This window comes from Falco peregrinus, chromosome 2, assembly GCF_023634155.1.
Source record: "Falco peregrinus isolate bFalPer1 chromosome 2, bFalPer1.pri, whole genome shotgun sequence".
In the NCBI taxonomy this organism is placed as follows: Eukaryota; Metazoa; Chordata; class Aves; order Falconiformes; family Falconidae; genus Falco; species Falco peregrinus.
Genome location: NC_073722.1, coordinates 115,148,984 through 115,174,625, shown reverse-complemented (window position 1 = coordinate 115,174,625; position 25,642 = coordinate 115,148,984). Strand labels below are relative to the sequence as shown.

General features: G+C 36.4%; 1 protein-coding gene across 1 annotated transcript in view; it reads right to left on the bottom strand.

Annotated features, from left to right (window-relative positions):
• The window catches only part of TBCD (tubulin folding cofactor D), a 129,500-nt gene that overhangs the window by 97,404 nt on the left and 6,454 nt on the right, over positions 1–25,642 (bottom strand). The window contains exons 6-14 of the mRNA XM_055794773.1: positions 25,400–25,546; positions 24,522–24,577; positions 20,534–20,666; positions 12,356–12,401; positions 9,441–9,573; positions 8,141–8,283; positions 7,278–7,338; positions 6,698–6,772; positions 3,566–3,660 (exon numbers count right to left, since the gene is read on the bottom strand). Coding sequence (XP_055650748.1) covers positions 3,566–3,660; positions 6,698–6,772; positions 7,278–7,338; positions 8,141–8,283; positions 9,441–9,573; positions 12,356–12,401; positions 20,534–20,666; positions 24,522–24,577; positions 25,400–25,546 — 889 coding nt within the window. The remainder of the gene's footprint in view (positions 1–3,565; positions 3,661–6,697; positions 6,773–7,277; positions 7,339–8,140; positions 8,284–9,440; positions 9,574–12,355; positions 12,402–20,533; positions 20,667–24,521; positions 24,578–25,399; positions 25,547–25,642) is intronic.

Here is a 25,642-nt window from a genome sequence, read left to right as displayed (position 1 = left end):
GCTGATTAATCCATCTGTATTTTAGCTCCATGTGACAAACCTCAGAATTTCCTCTGCCTTAAAGCTGCTGTCCAACTTAGCGAAACTTCTACAAAAGTTTAACAAAAATAAGGCTGTTCCACTGTATAAACACCCTGCGTAAATTTGCATAGTATACACTACCAGTCTAAGTAAAACAAACCCAGACTAAGCATTATTCACTTCGAACTATGGGTATAAATTTCTCATTGATTCATTATTCAGAAAATAGACATCCTCACCTGCCTAAACATTAGTCTTTTATAGATAAAAGCTTTTCCTGGATTATCAAAAGACAAGAATATCAATCTGCTTTTCAACAAAGGGAATACGGTAACAGAAGAAGTCCAGTTAACTCAAATTACCACGTTAAGGTGGTAAGAAAGTATGATGTATGAAGTTGGACATCAGTACATGATGAAACAAGGAGAAAGAGCTTCTTTCTAGGCCAAGTTCAAAGCTTCAAGCTTAGGGACATATGCTATCAAATCCATGATTTCCAAACATGAACCTACAGAGCCTAGTGTCATCGCTGCTGTTTTTTAAACTACATTAAGCTATCTGCCTCACTAATCTCTTAAAGTTTCATAGAAGCAGGAAGTTTCATAGTTTCCCTTGTCCATAATTTTGAAAAAACTCATCTATTTTATTGTTGATATGAATGTCTTTAAATCAACAGGGAAAAACCTTGTGGTGGTTTTCCATACAATTTATTCTTCACCATCTCTATACAGATATTATTCATAGAAACAAGCTCCAGTGGTGAAGTCTACCTCATCTTCACTCTTCAAATTAAATAAAAACTGGGCTAAAGGGAACCACATAGAGGTTAACCAGTCAAACAGCTCTCCATAACTTGAATAACTTTATTTTTGTCCTTCCTAACAGAAATTTTTCTAACTCAATGTCCATGAAATATTGTAGGGCTCCAGTTCCTTTAGAGTAAGAAAATCAGTCCTAATGCTTACCTAACTATTCTCTTGCTGCACATTATACCTGTAATCTTGTTCTGGTTACTGAAAATAGTTGTCAAAAATAAAGGTTTTCTTTAAAGAGGAAGAGAATAAGCATTCAGTTCTGTCTTCTCTCAACCAAATAACCTCAGTTCTTTCAGCCTTTCCCTGTCAATCTTATTTTCTGCTCTCTTCATGATTCCTGCTAGCTTTCTTTAAATGATCTTTTAAGTGTGATGCCCTAAGATCCCTATGTGTCAGAATTCTAGTATCAAGTGAGATGGACAGATTAACCACACACTGTTTACGACTTCTTTTCCACCATCTTGTTCTGCTGAGCTAAATAAAATTGTTGATTCATGTGGGTGACCCACATGAACTCTTAAGACTTCTCCTGCATAACCACTGCCTGGAAGTAACAGCCTATATCTTGAATTGTGGTTGCTTACTCCTAACTAGGAATATTACTTTGCACTCGTCCTAATTTCTGAAATCATTGTTAGACAATTTGAACGTAAGTCTGCCTTTCAAACAGACCCCTCTTACCACTGCTAGCTTTTCTTCCAACTTCCAGAATTCATTCCTTTGTCTTTCTCCAAATTATTATAATGGACTTTGAATTTCTACATTAAAAGTGGATTGGCTAACTTAGATAAAGCAAAACTGAGTAAGACAGATTTGCAAATTAAAACTAGAACAAACAGTATTCAATAAAATTATTTTTTTCATGTTAATTTAAATGGAAAACAAGGTCCATTAAAGCAAAAGGGAAGCAAAAGGGAAAAAAAACAGAGGAGGAACAATGTGAAGTGTGCCGTGGCTATTCTGCAGCCTATATCTGCTCAGCAATAAAGGTTTGAGTCTGATGAAGACATATATAACATGATGTCATTACCAGTTATATTCTTCACTAGCTGCATCCCACTTTATGTCCAAGCCTTTCCAAATTCTATACCTACAAATTCAGACTACCCCCTTTTACTCATCCTTCACAATATCATACCTTTCTGCCTTCTGTGTAACTCATTCTTGAATATCAGATAACCAAAGGAGTTGCAGTTTGTTCAAGGTAGTGTCTGATTAGGTTTCTTACCCATATTCTTATATAACAACTGTTGGAATTCTTAGCACTCTGATTCCTATAAAATAATTCTTCCTTAGACCTTTCATGCCTCTTTCCCAGAAAGACCTTGCTGCCACAATTGTGTTCTCTCCTTCCCTTCCTCTGCCATCTCACCTTTATATTCTTCCACCCCAGTAACAGAAGGCTACCTGTTATGCAATTGGGACCTATTGAAAACTTACATACAAACCTACATATATTAAAATCACCTTCACAGGCAGCAATACACTTTCACTGTACCTCTGCAGTAAAAAAAAGGATACAACTAACACCCCTGTTCTACATTTACAAAAATTCAACCTAAGAAGTGAAAGAGATGGTTTCACAGCACAGGTCAAATCACTGGCAGAGCTAGGATTCACTCATGACTTCTGCATGACTACCTACCCTGATTCTTTGACAGAGGTGTATAGTTTCAGTTTTGTTAGAACTAAAATAGAGGCTTACCTTTGGATGACTTCCCATTCTTAAAGTTGGGGTTTTTTTTAACTGTTTCATCTTTATCATACAAGGGCAAAAGTAATTAGAAAACAGAAAAAAAAAAAAAGGCTAGCTGCACAAAAATTCTCACATACAAAACAGATACCATATTGGACACGACACAGAATAATTAACTGTATTAAATACCATATTTTACAGTTTCTTCCAGAACAAGTCAACAGATCTTCAGAATAGAAAAGATCTGGCAACCTAATTAAAAAAACAATTTTGAAGCATTTTTGAAAATGCAGTGTTCAACTTCTCTGTTCAACACAGGAATAGCAGATGAGATCAAAAGAACCATCTAGCCCAAGATACTACTGTAAAAGTGCCCAATAGTGGACGTGTACTACTACATTATGCTTCTCTCATTTCATTTCTATAAAAACTTGACCGAAATCACAGAGAACTACTGCTTTCACATTAATACCTCTGTACTTCAATGTAGGTTGATACATACAGAACACACAAAGTAACAAATCCTCTGCCCTGTTATTTTTCTTTCCATCCTAATATTTCAAAAACCCATTAAAAACGTAAACAATTTATGTATAAATTATGCAAAATTGGCCTCTGAAATTTAATCAGAAACAAACAGCATAAGCTAATAGCTTTAAAGTGAAAGTTAGTCATCAATTATTTAATATATTCTATTTAAATAATGACACTGACACAATACAGAGACATACAGAATTATTTTTATACATCTGTACAGAGAAACATGGCAGGCAGGAAGAAAGAAGAAAACCCCAAGAAACTAATTTCATTTTGGATCGAAAAATTTATTAAGTATTTAAAAAGGCACGCCCAAGACAACGCTTTTGACAGAAGTACCTTAAATATCCCCATAGGCGTATTTTTTACTCTAGAATTCAACACTACAGTCATTACTTAGCACACTCACATCAGCAAATTCCAGTCTATTGCCACACATTCAGTCTCTAATACTGTTAATTCATGAACTTACTAACACTCAGCAACTACAACTCACCATCTGAAATTCGGGAAGGGAGTAACAATCCTCTTCTGCCTAATTCAGCCAGAGCCAGGCATCCACCATGCCATGCATTGTCTGTTTCCTGGAAACTAATTTTAGAACAAAGACAAGTTCTGTTAAAACTAGCCTCCCCTTTTCAGATTTCATTTTTCATGGTGAATTCCTAACATTTTAAAAGACACATAATCCAAACCAGCATCTGTTTATCATGTTATTAATCCTGTTAAGACTTCTAAAATATAAGAATGACAAGTTGAACATGTTTTCTTTCCCTTTCTGTGCAACATAAGTGCTGCTATAAACACGATCAAATAAGCAAAAAACCCATTTATCAATGTAAATGTAACCTCTGTACAGAGGAGTACAATACCTGAAATTCATCCCGAAAAAACAACTTTCCAGTACACTGGCAAAAGATGCAGATTTACAGCACATACCCAAAATAACTAATGAATTTAGTGCCAAACACAGTCCTTAACTAGCACGAGAGGTTCAAGCGATAGTTCCCAATAAACACATTGTACGAGCTTATGCAGTAAGCAACAGTGGTGTTTATCCACCTTTAAAAAAACATAAAAAGAGAACAGAGCAACCTATGGTAAACACAGCAAAGAATATAAAAAATGGCACACATTTTTTGGTGGACTGGCAGATATGGGATTGAAAAGGGGAAAGGTTACACATTGCATGACTAAGCGTGCAAAAAGTTCATATTGTATTAAACTAGGGATAGGAATCTAAGAATAAAACGTTGAACGGACAGACTAGGTCATATCAAAGCTTCGTTTCTCCCAGTATCCTGTCTCTGACATGGATCAACAGTAGATGTATAGCTAAAGATGAAGCGTAAAGGATCATTCCCCCATTAGCCTCCTCCTAGCTTTGGCAATCAGCCACACAGAGACATCCCAAGCCAGAGGCTGCAGCCAGAATGTCATATTTAATAACCTCTGATGGGACTCTCTTTCATTAATTTGTATAATCCTTTTTTGAACTCCCTTTACACTTTTGGCTTCCATAACATCCTGTGGCAATGACTTCCACAGTTTAATTATAATTGCGTGAAAACGTACTTCCTGATGCTTCCCAGTTCTTGCATTATGAGAAAGAGTGAATAGTAAACAATTACTTGCTTTCCCTCTTTCATATTTATGATTTTATATCTCTCCATTATATCCCTCTACTATTTCTTTCCACTTGGAAGAATCCCCATCAGTTAAATCACTTTTCAGTGATTCAGTTTTGTTCTCTCTTCCTTTCCTAATAACATCTAACATTCCATTTGCTGCCTTTTTTTTGACAGCTGCTGAGCACTCCACTGACATGTTGACAGAACCATCAGTGACTTCAGCATCTCTTTCCTGAGTAGCAATAACCGTTTTACAGCTAGGTGCATTTTTCCCTAAGTGCATTAGTTTGCATTCATTAGACATTGTATTTCGTATGTTATTTACTGTCTAGTTACTTAACTTAGGCTTATATAACATTTTCTTTTCTGTCACCTTTAGTTTTCATTACATTAGCTAACTTCAAACTATCAATTGATTTCCTCACCCCGTTGTTCATCTTTTTTTCAGGATTCTTTAAGAGCATGTTGAACACCACAGTGCTCATACAGACCCCCGTGGAACTGTGCTGATAATCTCACTACATTGTGAAAAACGACCGTTTAGTTCTTCCCTGTCTCCTTTCTTGTAATCAATCTACATGGAAGGAATCCCTTCTTATCCCAAGATACATATCTGGTGAGAAACTGACTTATTTTTATCTTGGTCACTAAATATTTAGTGCAAAGAATATAGAAGAGATTCCCTTTGTCCTTGTCTACATTTGTTCCCAGGTGTTTCTGAAGAAAGCAGGTCACTCAATTACTAGTTGGATTACTCATCCCTATGACTTGAAAAACAAGGAAAGAAAACAGAGTGAGTACAGGTCTTTGAAGCTCCAGGGATAATTGAGATCAACAGCACCTCTTAAATTAATCACAGTAACAGTGGAAGTATCGGCTAAGTAGATACTTTCCTTGCAAGTTTTTAAGACTTCATACCTCTTTTTTTTGATGGGTTATCCTTTGAGCTGGTATTTTAAATTTGTACTCACAACCAATATGAGAAAATTTTTTAAAACCAAGTACACCTGAGTGACGAACTGAACATTACCAATATTTTTTGCTGTCAATAAAGGAATTCTTTCTGTTATTAGCTTAATCTAAAACACTAATTTAGAACTTAAAGCTCAAGTACCCAATGCAGACCTGATGAACAATTTGATACAAAAAAAAGCATGATAGTTGTTTAATAATTTAGCTCTTTACATGCTCTACATGGATACAGAAACAAGACATCCAACAATAAAGCGCATCAAAAGGACATCCTAGCAGCTCTATGGGGCCAAAGCCATGTCCCAGCTAGCCCAGAAGCCTCTCTCAGACATGGCCAACAGTGCAGGCCTTGGGTACGGTATAACAACAAGCACACTGCAACACTCGCCAACACACTTCCAAACTCTAGCAGATCAGGGACAAGTTCGCAGAAAAGGAAAACACTTTTGTTCCAGCATACACTCCTTAGCATCTACAACATCCTGTGGCAAGAAGTTTTTAGAGTTTAAGTCCATGCTGTGTGAATAACTACCACCTTTTCCTTGGCAGTACCAAACCTGCCACCTGATACTTTAGTTTGCTTCATTTCCATGCCATTCATGATTTCGTAAACTTCTATCATACCCCATTTATTTATTCCTCATGCTTCCTAGATCTTTTGGCCTCCCCTCACATAGAGATTGCTTCTTATCTCTGGTGATCCTCAGAACCCTTCTGAGTATCATTTCCAGTCCTACTTTGTTTCTGAAGATGCAAACACTCAAGACCTAAGCACACCAGGAATTTTTAAAGCAGCAAGTTAAGGTGCTCTTTTTTTTAATTATTTTTGTTTTCCCAAAGTTCAAATTCTGTCCTTCCATATTACTTCAGAATGGGGTCAAGGTGTGCCTTAGAAGATTTTGAAATGTGGGAGAAAAAGGACAATAAAATTTAAAGATTTTTAGACCTATCTTCCTAACTGTTGTCCTCCTGTTTCATAAGCAGACATGTTTCAGATGCATGTAAAGTGTGAATAAGATTTTTACCTAAAACAGTCCAACAGAGACCCAATCACGTCATCTGCTAATTCTTTTGGAAGTCTTCCAGTTATTCTACCAATTCTATAGAAGTTAAAAGGAGAAAAAAAAAGCATATAGTGACTCATCAGTACTGCATTTGATGAATAAGTCCTATAAAAAATTACTGGAAATTTAAAATAAGATGTCTGACTTCAAGATGACAATGCGCTACCCTAAAACATTACCCTAAACCAACAATCTCAAACTTGAAGCAAAAGCTACACAATAGCGAACTTAACACAGAAATACATTTTTTAATGTGGAAGAGAAAAAAAAACCAAACCACATCTTGAAGAAATGCTACTTTACCCTTCGAATCAAGTCTTACCCAGAATGTTTATTTCCAATCCTATCTGAAATTTTCCTAAAGACTAGGCCAATTTCATATCAGAAAAAGATACAAACATGGCTTCATACCATAAGCTGTACTAAAGCCATCTGAAGCATGAATATTGACATTACACACAAATTATCAAACACTGATTATATCGGACTGTATTTCTATGTTGTTTACTTTATTAGTTTAGAGTAACCATAAGAAACCTACCCTTTTGCTGCAGACCACCTGACAATAGTGTCTTTGTCTTTCAGTCCAACCAACAATTGCTCTGCAGATAATTTTATTTAAAAAAAACAATTATTCTCAATTAATAACAGGAAGATATCTTGAAATGTTCAAAATTCATTCTCCTCTTAACACAACTGCCTCAGTTGAAATAAAATCATTTGTATCTAGATTTCTTCTATTAGTCACAGAAGTACCACTTGAAATCAAAAAAAATCAAAATTGTTTTCTAAAAGAGAAAATCTGGTTTGAAATTTTAAGTACTGTGGAAGACTTAAGATGGAACTTATAGTGCTTCTTTCAGTGGTTCATTAAACTATTCAGCTACAAAATCTTCTGATGCAATTTTTGCCTATTTATTTACAGCACACCCAGCAGCAAGCTAGCAGAAGACCTGCTCTATGATCACATACTAATAAAAAAACGCTCTTCCTTTGATGCTGCCACAGCTTAAAAATTTCAGCCATAATTCTTTAGCTTTCATGTAACACAATTTTTTGTGTTGTGTTTCATTAAGAATTTTAACTCATCCTTCCATCTGTGAAAGGTTCAAGATATCTCTTCATTATTACTGGATAAAACTGGTAAAATGCATTTCAATAACTCCAGCCCCCAACCCCAAAACAAATGCTACAGTACTGAGTTTCTGCTTGAGATGCTGAAATCAAAATAATTTGACAAAAATATAGTATATTTTAATCAGTTGCATAGACTGAAATTTTATAGTCTTCCAATTGTTCACGTTAGCACAGATACCCACATGACTTTCTTAGCCCTATTACATGTTCTCCAGTGTATGTTTAATTTGCAAGCATTAGGGTACTTTCTGTCCAGTTTTAACACACCTACAACATTTTCAATCTCTCCTGGAATGTCATATTCCTCTTCATCAGCAGCTTCATCATCAGCAACTGGTATGATTTGATTCTGCACAACTGAACCCTGAGCTTGCAGATTGGCAGCCAGAGAGCGACAGCCACGCTGGTATCTGTGCAAGAAACAGACACAATTAATTTACTTTTCTGATTTGAGCTCCAGCTGAAATAGGTACATACTGTCATAAAGCCTGCTTGTCCAGTTCCTATACCTCCCAATGCACAGCTCTCGAGTTATTTAGTGGCTGCTTTAAAGAAAAGGGAAAAGTATCTCATTCTCCTTCCTCCTGACCCAGTTGTCTCTTTTCCAAGGTGAGAAGAGCTAGACTATTTAAATGGTTCCTTTTCATTATCTCTCCCTTTCCTGTTTCAGTATAACCTACTTTGCACTGCTGACAATAGGGAGAGGCAACATTCCCATGCCCTAAAAGCCTGTCCAAAAACAAAGCAAAAAAAAATAATCAACTTATTAGAATGTATTTTTTAAATTTTAAAGCTAGCTTAGTACTTTCTGACCAAGGTGCAGTCAAATATTTAGCCTGTGGTGTAAATACATTCTTACAAAAGCTATACTTTACATGCTAAACTGACTTTTGCCATTGGGCAAGGTACACTCTCCACCTAAAAAGAATTTTCTATGCCTAAGGACGTTCTCAAAACTTGGTAAAAGAAATACAATAAAAATAGTCACCAAGGGAGCCTGCAATTTTAAAATATCAGTGCGAGAAATCTAAAAAAGAGTTTGCCTTCTGGCAATAAGTAAAACCAGACACCAAAACCTGACTAATATGCAAAACGAAAGTGGGATTGCAAACCACTTTTCCCCTGTGAACTTTCTATGGAATCAAGGTAGAACTATGTAATGGAAAAACTTATGTTCACTCTTACAGAACTGTATTACATCAACTTCAGTAACAAAAGTCACTGTCTTCCCATCTTTACTAAGTTATGCATTATATAGGAATAGGCTTCGCTTGTGTAACATGCAACATGAACAGTCAAAAGATTTGGCTTGTCACAGCACTAGTTTACTACCAAAATTGAAAAGAAATGCAGGAAACTAAACAGTGGAAGAAACCTACTTTTTCCAAATCGTGCAAATAAAGAATATGTTCATTCCCAAACAGCACATGGATTTTTTTCTTTCTTTCTCTTTTTAGGGGAGGTTGGGAGGGCCAAAGACCAGTAATCAAATATATGGGTTTAGATATTTTTAAGTTTTTTGATTGCTTTTGGATTTTATTTTTTACTGTTTCAGCTTTGAACTAACCTCCATTTTGCTACCTTCGGTTTCACAAATGTCAGTCCAAGTCGTTGAACAAGTTTCATCCCTAGCTTGCGAAGAACCATCTGATTGCTTTCTGACAGCTTGCAGTTATCAAGACACTCAAGTACAGTAGCAGCTGTAAAAGAAAATAAATATGCTAGAAGAACTTTTTTAAAAAAATATCTCAGTAACAATGCTTTGTAAAGTTTTGAAAGTTCTTTAGAAGATTTAGATTTTTAAGGTATTACTGAAATGCAAATGCCTTATTACCTACTTTGTAGTAGCTTTGACACTGGTCAAATAGTGGTGATATCATTCACCTACCAACAGGAAGGATTGCTTTAAGGATTACTTTTGACTATAAAAAATATAATGATCTAGATTCTTAGAGTATTTATGCCTCTAACTCTCCCTGGAAGTAACATGTTGAAGTATCATTTGGGGTCTAAGAATTTTCAGTAGTCTAACAGAACCATGAGTCAGAAAATCTAATTCATCTGCTCTGCAGTTACTTTCTGCATACTAAGAAAAGAGTTCCCTTTTCTCATTTATTATTTTCAGGCAGCACCAACTTAACTCCTCTGGCACAGAAATTTTAATGACTATGAATGCCCATAAACATTTAGACATGAGAAATAGTCTGTGTGTGTGTAAACAATCAGCAACAAAACCTTTCATTTGTGCACATCAAAGGTAACAAAGTTATTTGTCCAGCAAAGTAAAAAAAAAAAAAAACCAAAAAAAAAACCAAACACCCAGACAAAAGGAGAATCTTGGATTAATTAGTATAAAGTTCCAGGATTCAAAATTTTCACAAGGAACACATTCCTGTTACAAATAAAATAGTCCTTTTGCATTTTGACCCTGAAAGAATTAACAATTGATTTGAAGGCTGATCATTAGTTAATAGAGACTAACAACTTGGGCTCTGAAGGACCTGTCATTCTATAAGCACTGCAAATATGGAATCATGCTGCCAAAATATGCTGCAACCTCTTGCTCCAGTCTTGTATTAGGGTTTTCAAAATTCTAAGAGATCAAAGATTCAACAATTGTTTCAAAGTCTGGGAAATTGTAGGACGTGACTTAAAAATCTCCTCAGGTTTTGGAAAGCCTTATGATTTATCCTGACATACTAAAATATTAATAAAACACAACAGGCAGACAAAAAGGTAAAGCCAGTAATGACTATTACTTTGATACTTTCCAGCAACCAGCAAACGTTTTGCACTTGTAAAAGCTAGAGAGACTAATGGTTTAGGAGGAAGAGACTGCAGAAACATCAATATTCACAGATAGAAAAAAAATTAAGAATATATAAATACAAGCCTCTTCCAAGTCCTGCCAACTCTTGAATTGCTAAAATATCTACAGAGCCATGCAAATAGCTTCAGGACTAGTGCTTATTTTTAATTTAAGTTCTATGTTGCAAAAGATTTTAAACAGTGTATTCCTTTGACGTTTGTCTAATTTTTTCCTATTTTATTCTGAGATCTGTTAACAAACTGTAATAATTAAAAATCTTTGATATTTTTTGTCTCTCGTACTTTCTTATCCCAAACAGTTTCTGTCTGAGTATTTGCTTCTCAGTCGTGAGCATTCCGTCTTTTATATAGTAAATGTATTCATTGGTATGCCCCTGATTTTTTCTTCTATTACCAGAGCCATAGCTTTATAGAATATCCTTTCTATATACCATAGACCAAAACGTCTCATTTTACCAGCAAGGTTAACATTGTGAGCCAAATACGTTCTTTTCATATTAATTATGACTACTGTGTTGCACAGTTTCATCTTTGGGATTACATAATTCTGTGTTATACCATATTTCATCTAGCCTATCATTCTGCTTATCTGGCAGTCTTAGTACTCTTTAAGCTTCCACAGTGCTGCCCATTATTTCTATGCAACAACATTCCTCAATATTTTCTGTTTCTTCCTGACCAGCTATGCAGCACATAGGCCATTCCATTCTGTCTTCACTATCTTATCTCCGCCTTTACCCATATCTCAGGTATTTTTTAAGGAAGCATCTGCATCTCAGACTTAATAACTGGGAGAACAAAAGTGTTTCCAGCACTAGATCTATGAAGTTTCTTTTTGGAAGTCAAAATAATTCCACTAAGTGAAAACGTAAACATTGTAAAGTGATTTACATCATAGCTTGATTCTTGTCAACAGCACAAACCCCATTTCTGGGGCTCTGATACACTGCATAAAACGGACAAGGTCTTTTGCTGTGTTTTGTCATTAGCCACCATCCTTCCCTACCTCTCTTTAATGCTATCAATAAAAAACAAACTAGTATTTTGCAGACAGTCTTGACCATATTCCAGGGTTCACCATGAGATGAATGTAATTCCAGCATGCAGCTACACTGTTCAGAAACTTCCTTGCTCTCCTTTTGGGTACCTGTCTATCCCTAATTGCATCCATTATAATCTCTTTCCACTAAAAGCTTTTTCATTTTGACAGCATCACTACACGATTCCAGCTGGGTCATCTACACAGCAGGTTATTGATACTTGGGTGCTTATGTTAAAACTTGAAGATTTTCTGCAAAATTTTCAGCAGTAACATCTATAGAACCAGTTCCTGTTCTAATGAGTTTTAAAAAATATTTTCTACATCTTACAGTTTGTGTGTTCTGTGTTCAGCTCCTGTATTACAGCAATAGCCAATGGGATCACCTGCCAAATTCTTTGGTAAGCTGTTCAAACACAGCATTCCCCAGTGGTGTCTGCTCCTCCCTCACTGTCATCTCTTCTTTTCCCCCCCCCCCTCATTTTGCATGCTTTCTAACTTCCCTGTTGATTTCATTCTTTACAGTACCACTTGTCATCAGTTTAATCTTTCTTTCTTTTTTTTTTTTTATTGGAATGGCTTTAGAGACAGAAATCAGGATATTACAAACTTACCATATGGTAAACAATCTTCTCTTTTGCCATGTTTAAATAACTGTGCCTACAATTAAAATAGGGAAAAGAGACATGAAAATATAAAGAGTCTAAGAGACAATATATCAAGCATGTAATTCTAAAATGACTTTTAATGTTCTTGCAATAATCTTTAGTGTTTAATAATTTAAATAGCATAGAATGAAAAGAATCTTAGGGAGCAGTTTGCAGTTTTACTACTTTGTAAAGTAAGGATACTGTAAACGCAGCGCTCTCCTCCCATCCATACAATCACACAGGCCACAAATTCAGGGAGCCAAGTTGGCCAAAAAAAACTCAAGAGAGAAGGGAGGGGGGCGGGCAGGGAACGCAAAAAGAAGAGAGTGCAAGAAAGGAAGGGAAAAAGGGGGGAAAAAAGCCACTAGTTTTTAGCCAGCTCAGCCTCTGAACCACCCAGCTCAGTGCTTGGTCACACAAGCTCAATGCAGGTGCAACCACAGCAGCTATTATCTCCAACAGCTCACGTTGCTTTGAACCTCTAAAAAGTGAAGCAGAATGTGTAGAACGTGAATAAAGGTAGAAGAACCAGGAGAACGCTGTATCCTCTTTGGGATTCCTGACACTGAATGCCCCAAACTGAACAAGCCTTGATCATGACTTGGACACCCCAGCGCACAGTACACACCAACCCTTTGGTCATCGCTGAGAAGCAGGACAGGCAGACACATGTGAGCAAGCTGTTATTAGTAGTAACCGCACACTGACAGACAGGACGCAGTACAGGCTCAACTACTGAGTATTTTACTCTGTTTCTCCAACAGCTTTTGAGAACTCCATATTAAACAAAACCAGTTACAGAAATCTCTGAGTGCAAATCTGCTACAAACATACCTCCAACAGGCAAACTTTAATTCCTGAGATGAGGGATTTAAAGAAGCAAAGAGCAAAAAGTTTCCAAAACAATTTTATATACAACCAAATAGCCCAGTAAGATGAAGACCCAAGCACTACAGTGAAACCAATGGACTACTAACACCTGACAAAATTGTTACACATGGAAAGTTTCCCCAGTTCACTTAGTATGGTTCAAAACTACTGTGTTCAGTTGCTTATTTTTCTTTGTCATCCACCAGAAAAAAAAAAAAAAATCTTCCTTAATAAATATGCCTAGGAGTTGAACAAGAACAGACTTACCTTAAAAATATGTACTTTCTCACACATACCAAACACACACATGCCTCCCATACTGCAGGTGTGGTTAAGAGCAACAAAGGCAATAAAAACACCTTTAGGCTATGTACCCATTCTATTTTGTTTTGTTACTAAAGTGCATTTTAGGATCCTAAATTAGCACTTCTGATCAGCCATACTACAAACTGTATAGGAAAGTTTCATAATAAATATTGGATTATTTAAGATTTTTAATGCTTTCATGAGTAACTAGGCAATTGTAAGGCTTACTTCAGTAATGCTACAGAAGTGCTTCAGACTCAGAAGAACAGCTAACAGAAATAACTACCAACACAAACAGTATAAATACAGCATAGCTTTTATCAATATACCATATCAGTATCCAAAACAAAAATATTTCCAACTAACATACAACAAATCTGGTTGTATTATAAAGCCTGAAGAAAGGATGACAGAAAATCTGCAAACCTTTGGTATAATTGACAAATCTACAGGACCTCTAAAGTTTTTCTACCTCTGCTGAAACATGCAGAAGCTCCTCTCTTCATCACTTTTTTCCTGTGTTCTGCTTTAAAAAAATCTATCAAATGGTTTCTTCACAAAGTTTGCGAGTTTGTAGCAGATGCTAGGAGACACTACAGCATTTCTGCAGTGCCTCATCTTCACAATTACTTCTTTCTGTATAAAAGACCAGTTAAGAGCAAACACACACACAGGTGGCCTCTAAATTATTAGGATTATATTCAAGCATATTCAAACAAAACACAGTATAATGCCTGAAGCAGCGATAATGTAAAGAAACAGCTTTTTAAATATACCCTTGGGAATGCTCCTGGACAAATGCATTTGGATATCTACACTCACACTTCTCAGAATACTGCCCAGGAGCTCCTGCAATAGACTCCTCAGAACAACTACATGTTTTCAGTCTTATGTGGTTCCTAAATTTGGCACCTTTCTACAAGTTTCTCCATGAGTTTTCACATCCTTAAGGCCAAATTTGAATTCAGTTCTGACTACTCAGGAAAAACGTAACTAGAAGGTACCACCTCGAAGCAAGATGTGGGAAGAAATTAACCAAGACACCACCAGGAAACGACAAAACTCTTCAAATATTACACAAGAAAACTTTAATGCTTTTCTAGAAAAAAGCAAGAAAACAGCCTCACACACCTATGAATCCACTTAGAACAGTGAACTTGACAGATTCCATTTCACAACCATTTCTATTATTTTCCAAACAAAAAAGTGAAACATACACCGTTTCCCTACAGCAGTTTCACTGTGTACTTAAAATAAGCTGGTTTGGTATCTAATGTTCAACACAGAACATCTGTTCTCAAACAGAATGCAAGGATTTGTAATATCCTTTCAGATGTTAAAATCATCACAGCAACTGCTGTAAACCAATTGAGATGGATTAAGGGATTTTATTTTATCAACACAAGTTTTTAGGGGAAGTAAAAATTAACCAAAGAACACTGTATCTACTGTGTTTAAATTAATAACTAAAAATTTGCCTTAATATTTACATAGGTTTTGTTCAATAAAATACATTACCTACTGATTTTGGAATGAACACAGCTGCAAATGCCAAATGTCTGAAAGGAAAGAAAGCTCTATTTGCACAAAAATATACATTGCAGGTCAGATACAACCCTCTACCAGACGACTGTGTTTCAGCAAGTGATCCACCAGGTATTTCTCTGTATCAAAGAAAAGTTCAACAGCCATTTTAAAACTATTTTTACAGAAGTAAATGGGTAATAGTCGAACTGTTGAGAACTACTCTACAGGTATTCAACACAGCAGGAAATCCAGTATCTGGGGTTTTTCTCCAATTGTAGAGAAGTCAAGAAAAGAAGTTTTCATTACTTCTTTATGAGTCAAAGCATGCAAAAGCATTCCCAAGCCAAAATTTCCCAAACCTTTAAGCTTGGTAGCTATATTGTCCACAGGAAATAAAAGAGGACTAACTGATGTTGGCCTTTGGGGTAGTGGAAGGGGGAAAGGGTACATAACTTCTTCCAGCACATGCTACAAACAGTCACACATGTAAGGCAAAGCTGCTGTCTCAGAAAAACCTTGCAAACCTAGAGCTTACAGGGGTTATACTGAAAAGTACATGATGCATGAACAGAAAACCTGGAAAAAAAAAACCTAGAAGAGAAAAAAGGATGAATCGCCATTACAATATGCAGCTTAAACTTCCTGCCTTGAAGGAAGAAAAACATCCAAGGCACACCATTTCAAAAAATCTGATACAAACAAAATAATTAATAAGCTTGGTTTGCCACCTGCATAGACGTTTTAGTGTCAGCAACTAACCATACTGAAAGTAAGGAGCCTGCCTGTTAAGAGTATCCAGGCAATCAAAGTTACGCCATGGTCTCTTCACTTTAATGAGGACATACAGCATACAACAAGTTACCCAACCTGTTGAACTGTTGAAAAGTATGTGACTCCATCTCTTATAAATAATTAAGCCACCTACAAATTAGAGAAAATCAGTGGTGTGCAAGCAATGACGACTGTCAAGTCTGGTTTTGCTTTAGAAATAGCATGGTGCAAGGAAAACAAAGCCTAGTTTCTTAGTAATCACAGAAGAAACACACCACACCTTCCAATTGTCTGCATAACCCAGTTTAGGCCCGACCTTCATGAGATGTATCAATCGGGATCATCTCCAGGACATGTTCCCCAAGCTATACAAATCACCATTAAGGGTGGCCTGACTGTTTGGTAGCAAGTGTATCTTCCTGCCGAGCAGGAGACACAACTCTGAATCTATCCCCTGGTTGTAACCAGCCCAGTCAGGGATCGGGGAGGATAATTTCAGCTCTGTGGGAAGAGCAGAAAATGGTATCTTTCATTACTCTGGAGCACCCCCTAGTAGTCACACAATATCCAGGCCCAGGCAAAGCTATCAGCCATCCCTGCCTCCAGGCCAGATGTGGGGAGGTAAACAAGGGGAGGGAGGACGTGCTGTCAGAGTAAGTTCACTGCGAAGCAGAGAATATTTAATGCATCGTATGTGCAGCTAATGGTAAAACAGATCAGTTAAATCCCTTGTTCTTACTGTGTCTTCAACGCAAATAGTACTCCTTTGTGGGTCACATGTATCTGCCAGGTCAAACCTCCACACAGAGCCCAGTTAAATGGGTGGCAAAAGGAGTTCAGTTTTCATGAGATCTTCAGTTAAATTATCAGCTGAAAGTCTAAGAAGTTTAGACTAACACACAGAGATCCAACAGAAACAGCTCCTTTCTATCTTAACAAGATTATCCAAAACCCCAGATTTTAAATACTTAGAAGAAAAAAAAATAATAATAGCAGCTTGAGACAGCACTATATGCTAACAGGAAAAATGACCTGTCTTACTGTAACAGAACTTCTGAACCCTCAACTAACCACGGTACTTCTGGTGAGAAGGAAAGAACTGGGAAGTATCAGACAAGGCCACATTAGAATACTCTGTGGCCATGCAGAGAGGAGATACAGGATAACCCGAAAGAGGTCAGTGCCCTTGGTACCTGCAGACGTAAGAATTTTTTTCTTCTTCTTACATCAACACTGCTTTTTTTATACCTTTATCACAAAACCACTAAGCAACAACACCTTTTTAAAAAAATAACGCCAACAGACAATCCTAGCATCTCTAATTCTTCGAGAATGCCAAAAATATTGAGACTTGGGAAACATTCTGTTTGGAAATAATCTATTTTTGTGCCTCTGGGTCTGAAAGAATAGACTTAGAGAGTTCTTTCTTCCCTGAAGCAAAATTTACATAAGCATGTAGCTATTGCTAAATAACTTTTGCATTAGAGACAGCTCAGGGAAATGCCCTGTTCTTAAGACTCTCGAGTTTCATCAGATCACTGTGTAGGGCGTTTTATTTTTTTTAATTATTACTCACACTTGTATACTGAATCACTTATAAAACAAATAAGGTTTAATAAGTTTCAATGCCCAAGGCTACCTCAACATGATGACATCTCTGTCACGCAAGAACTGGGAGTGCTACACCCTGCAGCAATAACTAAAAAGCTGTTTGATATAATGGCAGGTTTAAAAGCAAACCTCCAGACCAAGAGAATTTAAAATGCAGATTCTTGAAACAGGTTAGAAGTTTCCTTCAAGTAAACAAATGTATAAAAAAATGTAGTAATTTCTAATTAATCCAACATTTATAATCCTTCAGATATACAAAGTATCCAAGCATAAAAGTGAATTTAATTCAATACTGCAACGTTAGTTGCAACAAAAGAGGGCAGTTTTAAAAACCAAATCTGAAATACTGTAAGGAAAGATTCTTGCTAGTGCACACCTGTTGTGAAATGATATATTACTGACGACAGGTGTAAAGAAAAAAAAGAAAAAAGCATCAGTGGAATTAAAATATGTAATGCAGGCTGCGTGTTTCAACAAGAACCATGAAACAGTAGTACTTGTTCTACACATAACGCTGAGTTAGATTAAACAGTAGCATACCTAATCACCAAGACTTAAGGCCACGAAGAGGCAGATCAAAGTGCAGCAACGTCGAAGCACTCATCGTGTACCTAACTTGCAGTTTCAGTTCATTGAAATGCAAGAGTTTCACGTCTTTTTCAAGCAGTTTTGCCATGCCAATTTCACTACAAGCTATTTCCTAAATGCAGACCATAAGCAGTATAGTACCATAACCTGACTGAAATCCACTGTTAGGGGGCAGCCCTAAACTGATCTGATGAAGTGAAAGATTTTTTTATCCCCACCCTGGTGGGTTACATCCCCGAAACCTGCCGCTTTCCCAAAAGCTGCCTTGCTGTACTGCCTGGACACTGAAAAATGGTCTTTTTTTCTCCTGCTTGTTCAGTGAGAAATGGCCAGGCAACTACAGTTTGACTCCTGAAGTAACAAATTGCTGGAGGAATCCAAGGGCAAAGAATTTTGAGCTTGCTGACACAAGTTTTAGTTGTCTCTCATAGGATGTGTTCTGCTTTACACACTTAGCAATTGTTTATTATGTTTATGTACAGACTGCTAGAATCTTGGCTGTTTCAGAGAAAATGTTACATGTAAACTTGTTTTAAAGACTGCTTTTATTTTCAGCAGATATTTTTGGTTTAATAACATTCTGTTGTTACAACTGTGTTACAAAATTATTAATATTAAACTCTTGAAATAAATATTTCCTATGCCACTTATGTATGTCTGTATACACATACCTACATATGTATCATTCTGGAAATCTTTATTCCCTAATGATATAATTCATTGTAGTAACTGAAACTAAAAATTGAAGACTGAACACAAGAAGACTTTAAAAATTCAGTCTGCTCATACCTACCAACTGCAACAGGTGTTACGAGCTGTAGGACACAAATAACACTGGGCTGATAAATACCTTCTCCTACCTCACAGAGGAGAAAAGAAATCATATAAATGCAAGAAGGCAGGCTTCTGCTTCCAGGTATATTGTATCACGTTCTAGTTTCGATTCTACTTGTTAAGTATTCACCTGTTTCGCTTAGTATGCACTAATGAACAGGTGGATAGAGCCAAAGCCAAACTCAAAGGAATTATGACAAAACACTAATGTATTATACATCCTACAGGTCTCATCATGCATGCAGAATGGCAGTCAGTCTCCCTTTCCAGATCTGACAATAAAATGATGAAACATCATTCTGTCTTTTGAAACATACTGCAATGCATACAAATATTGCTTCCTCCTGCTTAAACAGCAAGTCCTAAGTTATTCTAAATATAGATTATTTCTTATATCTTCTGATTTGGAAGAGCTGCTAGAGGGGAGAAAAAAAAAAAAAAAAAAAAAAAATGGAAAAAACCCCACACAAAACAAAAACCACACACCACACACACTTGTTCCAGAACTTTGCTTTGATGTTTAGTAACGTACGGCATACAAGTCCTCATAGCAATTATTTTAAAAAAGCTGCAAATTTATGCAAATTACAGAAACTCATACAAACACCAGCAAATCCTTAAACCTGTGCAAAGACTGTAAAAAAGCATGTCATCTTTCTTTGCTTGCACTACCTCAACTCTGGTCAACAACAAAAACAAGAAGGACCGACTCCACCCAGCCACACAAACTGTCCCGTTCCACACAAGTACATTTGGACATCAGTAAGTGGAACAGATACAAAAACTGTTATTCCGGTATTTCAAAATGCACACCAACACTTTTAAGGGTGTAAAATTGCAAGAAAGCTTTTATAAAAAGATATTCTTATAATGTACAAGAGGAGTGCTATCATATAGTAGTGGTTCAGGTATTACAGATTTTTTTCCATGCATAGTATATAAATTTTAAAATCCAAACTAAGAATTCAGATCTTTTGAGTCATAAACTATTGCTACTCCACAAGGTAAGGAGCATTAACAAAAAACTTACTCAGATTAGCAAGCAAAAACATGGGAAACGGTGCATTTTTTCAGACTATTGGAGGACACTGTCTAACAAGTTTAGTATGCCTTATTAAAACTAATGAGAACAATATTTCAGTTGAAGAAGAATGGATGCAACTTTCAAGAATCACTTGCATTTTGGTTACCAATTCTGTAAAGTCTAGGAAAGACCACTACAGTTTCAGAAGCCCAGCCTCTTCATTTTGTACAGTTCCAATTTCTTAATTTATTTCAAGGGTTTAGTTCAAAGCAGAAGGGAAAAAAAAAAAAAAAATCAAGCAAAACCAACCCAAAGTGAATTATGAAATGACTACTGATGCACAATCAGATATTTTAAAGCATTTTTGAGAGTTATTTATCAGTATCTATGCTGGCAACTTCATTTGCATTCGGTGATGACAATAATACTTAAAGAAAATATACATGCACAGGAAGTTACATCTTCAAAACTGTTGTGGAAGAAATTCTAGCTGTGTATTATCTTATCCTTTTTTAATGAACAGGAACATCTCTGTGCATTTGCTATTAAAGGTCTACCATAGCAGATCATAAATGCAATTATCTATCTTTTAAAGGAAAAACAATATTTACCAGGGCCTGGAGCATGCCATTCGTAACAACAGTCCCCTCCATGGTCTGGAAGGAGGATTTAGATAACATCGAAAGTGTCCAGTCCAGGAAGTCTGCCATCCTTTTTTGCCTGACATCAGGGCGGACAATAAATCTGTGACAGAAAAAAACCAAAACACTTCAGTTACTAACATTATGACTCAATGAAAACTAATTTTTCCTGCTATCCAAACTAGTTGCAGTTCCTAAAAACAATTCTCTAACTGATATTTTCCTAGATCACTGAGGGTGAGAAGAATTCAAACCATCATATGTTTAGCCTTTCTGTTTCTGTGCAAGGCTCTGACCCAGAATTTCACTTCCACTTCAAAACAATATATAAATTTGGATTCTAGAGATTTGTCATCCTAATTGTAAAGCAACAAAGTTTCCAAAGGTCCCATGTAAAAAGTATTTCCATTAGAATTAGCAAAAAAAGCTGAAATAAGTACAAGATTCTCCACCTCTCTCACTAAGAACAGCTATTCTGCAAATCTGAAAACCGGTGCAAATCAACAGTTGGTCCCTACTGCACTGTTATCAGCCAGGCCCGTAAAGTGTAATCATCAGGGTGCTTTTTTTTTTTTTTTTTAAATATTTAAAAAGGTCAAACACCTGTTATTTAACACAATGGATGGGATGAGGGATGCATTTTTACCCATCTCAAAGCCAAAGAGGTTCACTACTTTACTTCCATAAAACTATACGCAGCCACCATCAGTGCCAGCCAAGCTCCAGATAGGGCACCTGCTTCTCTTATCCAATTTAGTATTCTCAGCACCTAACAATCAGGGGCCTGCTGCAGCAGAGATTCAGGCTAAATTAAGAAACTTTGTTCTCAGTGCAATCAAAGGAAACAAGGTACATGGGAAAGCCCACAAAGTACAATTCATAGCGCTTAAAGAAGGATGCACGCTGAGCCTGTATCAGGTTACTTTATACATCTACACGTTCAATGGGTAACTGTACCAAGCGCTAGCTAACAAGGAATATTAAATACAGTCAACACAGGAAACTGCGAGCAGACATACGATCACCTGAATTGCCTTCAAAGTCGTTATCTATTGTGCTCAGCAACAGAACAATGAGGATTTGGGGAGGGGTGGTTTGGTTTATAACAGAGCAGCAAGGAGAAAGCTGCCTTTTGCACAATAGCGCAGGGAAGGGAAGTAACCTGTGAAGCAGATGAACTGGTTCCTAGAGCCTTTCTCAGCCCAAAGGAGTTTAAACCTTACCTTCTCAAAGGAGTGCCCTAACCTCCAGACTAGAAACAAGATAAGGATAAGCCTCATCTCCTCCTACTGCAACCAAGTCACTGAACAGACAGAAAAGAGAATTCATGAATCAAACTCCAGCTCCTTTGCCCTATGAAAAGTAAATTACTTTGGAAAACAGGATGTCTTGGGTCTTGGCATTTCTAAACTTCACTTGAAATTCAAAAACTCCTTAGAGCAGGAACCAGAATCCAGACTTCCTCTTCCTCCCCAGGGAGTTTCCGACTCAGCATGTTACAGACTTAGACTCCTGTATCTTATCTCTCTGTCTGTCCCGGGACTTCTGTGTTCCTGCCTATCTAACAGTCTAACTTCAAGAAGATGAAACAGTGACCTCATCTCAGAAGAACTACGTTCGTTCATTGAAGAACTGGTTTGGGATGTGAAAGCAGTGAATTCAAGTGCATCAAGGCCATGAGGCCTTGGACCCAGATCCTCTAATTCCTGGTGAAGTGTTTTAATCATTAAGCTATTTTGAAAATATGTTTTCATAATAAACTAAATAACTGTAAGTACACTAAATAATAATTTTGCTCCCATTACAGCCTTACACAGCTTGACGCAGCTGCTACTAAAACCAGCTTAATGTATTCTATCACCTTATTATGAATACATACTTTTAATAAAAACTAGTTCAGCCAATAAAATGGAGGTGAAAAGAACATAACACAACTGCTAATAACACACCTGCATAGTACCCTGCATTAGGATGCAAGGCACTTATGAAATCCCCCTGAAATCCAGGGGTGAGCACTGCATGAACACAAGGTTTTGCTGAATGCAATGCTGTAGTCAATCACATTACTATATACACGCTTCCACTAGTAATTTAGTTATGCAGATACCCTGGAGTGCAAATGAAGTGCAAATTCAATTAGTATAACGTGATGAAAGCATCTTTTTAAATTACTGTCATCCTTACTTGAGAAGGCTTCCAAATACTGGATGTACCTTCAAAAGCCTACCACAGTTGGTTGATTAGGGTATTTTTCTGGGATTTTAGAAAGCAAAGAAGATAAAGGGCACATTCAGACACATATGAATGCTCAAGAGTAAATCATTCTATGTCACACGTTCACCTTAAATCCTCTGCTTCCATCAACTTGTGACAAGGCAGATTACTAATGCAGATACATGAAAAGCAACTTCCAATTATCACTTCCAAAATGCCTGCAAAAACTAATTAGGATAAGGAGACAAACCTACATTCTCTCACATAGAAATATGTAACATGCAAGATTATTAAAGACTATTCAAATGATTCATGTATTCACTTAGATTTTGCTCTGAAATATTTCAAAAGAAATCAGAAAAGTACAGGACTAGTCACCAGAGAGCTATGATTCTGTTCTCAGCTCCTTCATGAATGTTCCACATGACACTGTCAGTTGTAAAACAAAAAAAGTGTTTGTTTTGTCATCTGATTCAGAACTGTAGCATTATACTCACTAAATACAAATTTCTAAAGCATTGAGTCCTGTGACTGAAGGTCAGAATAATTTTTAAGTAAGTACAGAGTTATTTCCCAAAAAGACAGTTAGGATCTGCTCCAGTAAATGTTACATTTAACAACTATTTTGATACAAGTCATCCCACAGATTTTGTGCCTTGATCCAGAGAAAAACATTTAACACTGATTCTATTGTTCAGAAAGCTACCCGCATCCCCTATCATCATTTCATCTTCCTTACCCTACAGAGCATCTGCTTCTCAAAACTACGTTGGCAGAGCCCTCTAGTGTAGATATAGTATATGCAAGCATAAAGATTCAGGGGGTTGCCTGCTTTAAAAAGAAAAAAAAAAGAAAAACCAAAATGACAAACTGAGCTGACTAAAGCCCTCTTCCACTAGAATATATTGGAATATGTACTGTAATATATATCGGAAAAAGAAGATACATGTGTACTAGCACAGTTTACGGTCTTTGGTTTCACTTGTGATGCATATGAAAATAAACTACAATCTCCAGAAACGCACTAAGAGAAGAAAGAAGAGATACAGAAGTTCGTTATTTCAAATTTATAAACAACCCTAGCATCAGTATTACTGAAGTGATGCAAAAAATGCCAGAACAAATGCACCTCTGTCACAAATTGCTCAGTGTCTGAACACCAACCATGTAAAACAATGGAATTTAGAAAGTTCCATTATCCTACACCTGTTTCATTTGATGAATTACTTGATAACAATAAACCTAAGAAAACAGATTGTTTTCTGGAGGAGAGATGAAGAAAATTACAAGAGTGAAATTAAGCAAATAAATTCTAGCATTACTATTTCCTATTACATAACTGAAATACTGTTAGGAAACATCAAGCCATTAATATTAGATACCAATTCTCTGTTTACTGTGCAACACACTGCAAAAATCAGGAGCAAGGTAAATAACTGTATCTTTCCAAAACTCTGTAGCACAAACGGGTCCCTAGAAGGCAACCTGAACAGCATCCTGATAAGAGTGAAGACCTGTATCACTTGTGATGGATACTGTTTCTCTAGCAAGCAGAAGAAAATACAGTATTTTCAATATGAACACACTACTGGATCTGATTCAAGCAAGTTTAACATCCCACATACAGTTGGCAACTTCCAGTCCTCCCAAAACTATCATTAGTAGTATGTCAGACTAAAAAATGGCAGGAGAAATGGGAGCTAGATTTTTTTCTTTTCTGCCAAGAAGCACAAAAGAGACTTACTTCGAAACCAGTACAGCAGCTGCATCTCGAGCCTTATCACTGACAACCAAGTAACACTAAAGATAAAAGAAAACTAACTGTAAAAGAATTCATACATGTAGATTTAACAACTACATAACTTTGTAAATATTAGGTAGTATATTCATGTACAATGACAAACATTATGAGTATATAAATTATGTAATTATGATGATTACAAAATGAGCTTAAGATTAAAAAAAAATTAAAATCCCCATTTAACAAACCATATCTCAGGCAAGAAAGTCTCCCTTCTAAAGTGTCTTTCAAAGCAAGTTTACCTTTACTGAAACCTTAACTTACAGTCATATTTGTGCTACTACATGCCTGCAAGTGATAAGCCACTGATGTGCTGCAAGTGTCAAATACCTAAGCTGTTCAGGTATTTTGGGGGAGAGGGTTGTTTTATTCTAAGGCATGACAAGTTAGCCACTTTGGCTTATGCCTAGTGAAACATCATTATCTCTGTTGAAAATTCTTCATGCGGTCATAGCTTCCAATGCTACTTACTCACCCTGATCAAACACTAATTTCCTATATAAGTCATCAAACTTAGCTTGCAGAAAAAAATAGTAGTATTTTCAAATGCTAAAAGCTGTTAATGTAATCAAAGACACACATTCATATCAGATAGTCATAAAAAATATATTACTTCAGGGAAAACAAGTAACACTCATCTGACACTAAAGCAGCAAAGAACATGCTGAGATTCCAAAACTATGGAGAAATTTTTTAGAGATTAGGTACAGAAAATATGGACTTTAATATTCTGAAAAGACAGTAATTTATTACATGTTGAAAGATTAAGCCTAAGAAAAATACCACAGGTTTGAAAGTATGACAAGATGTATTATACTTACTTTTGCTATTTTAAGTATGCGATCCATTGTTGGCATACGAGCATGCCCTTCCTCAGAAATTATACTTCCATCAAAACGGGCCAGATCAAAAGGAATCAAGCATATCATGGAGAGCCATAATAAAAGCATGTAACGAGTTTCCCAAGTCTGGAAAAAAATGGAAAAACAAAATGTGTACTCCGTTTTCTGGAGTATATTCCAACAAAGTACCTGGAGCACAAGCTATCCACTAGCTCCAAGAAT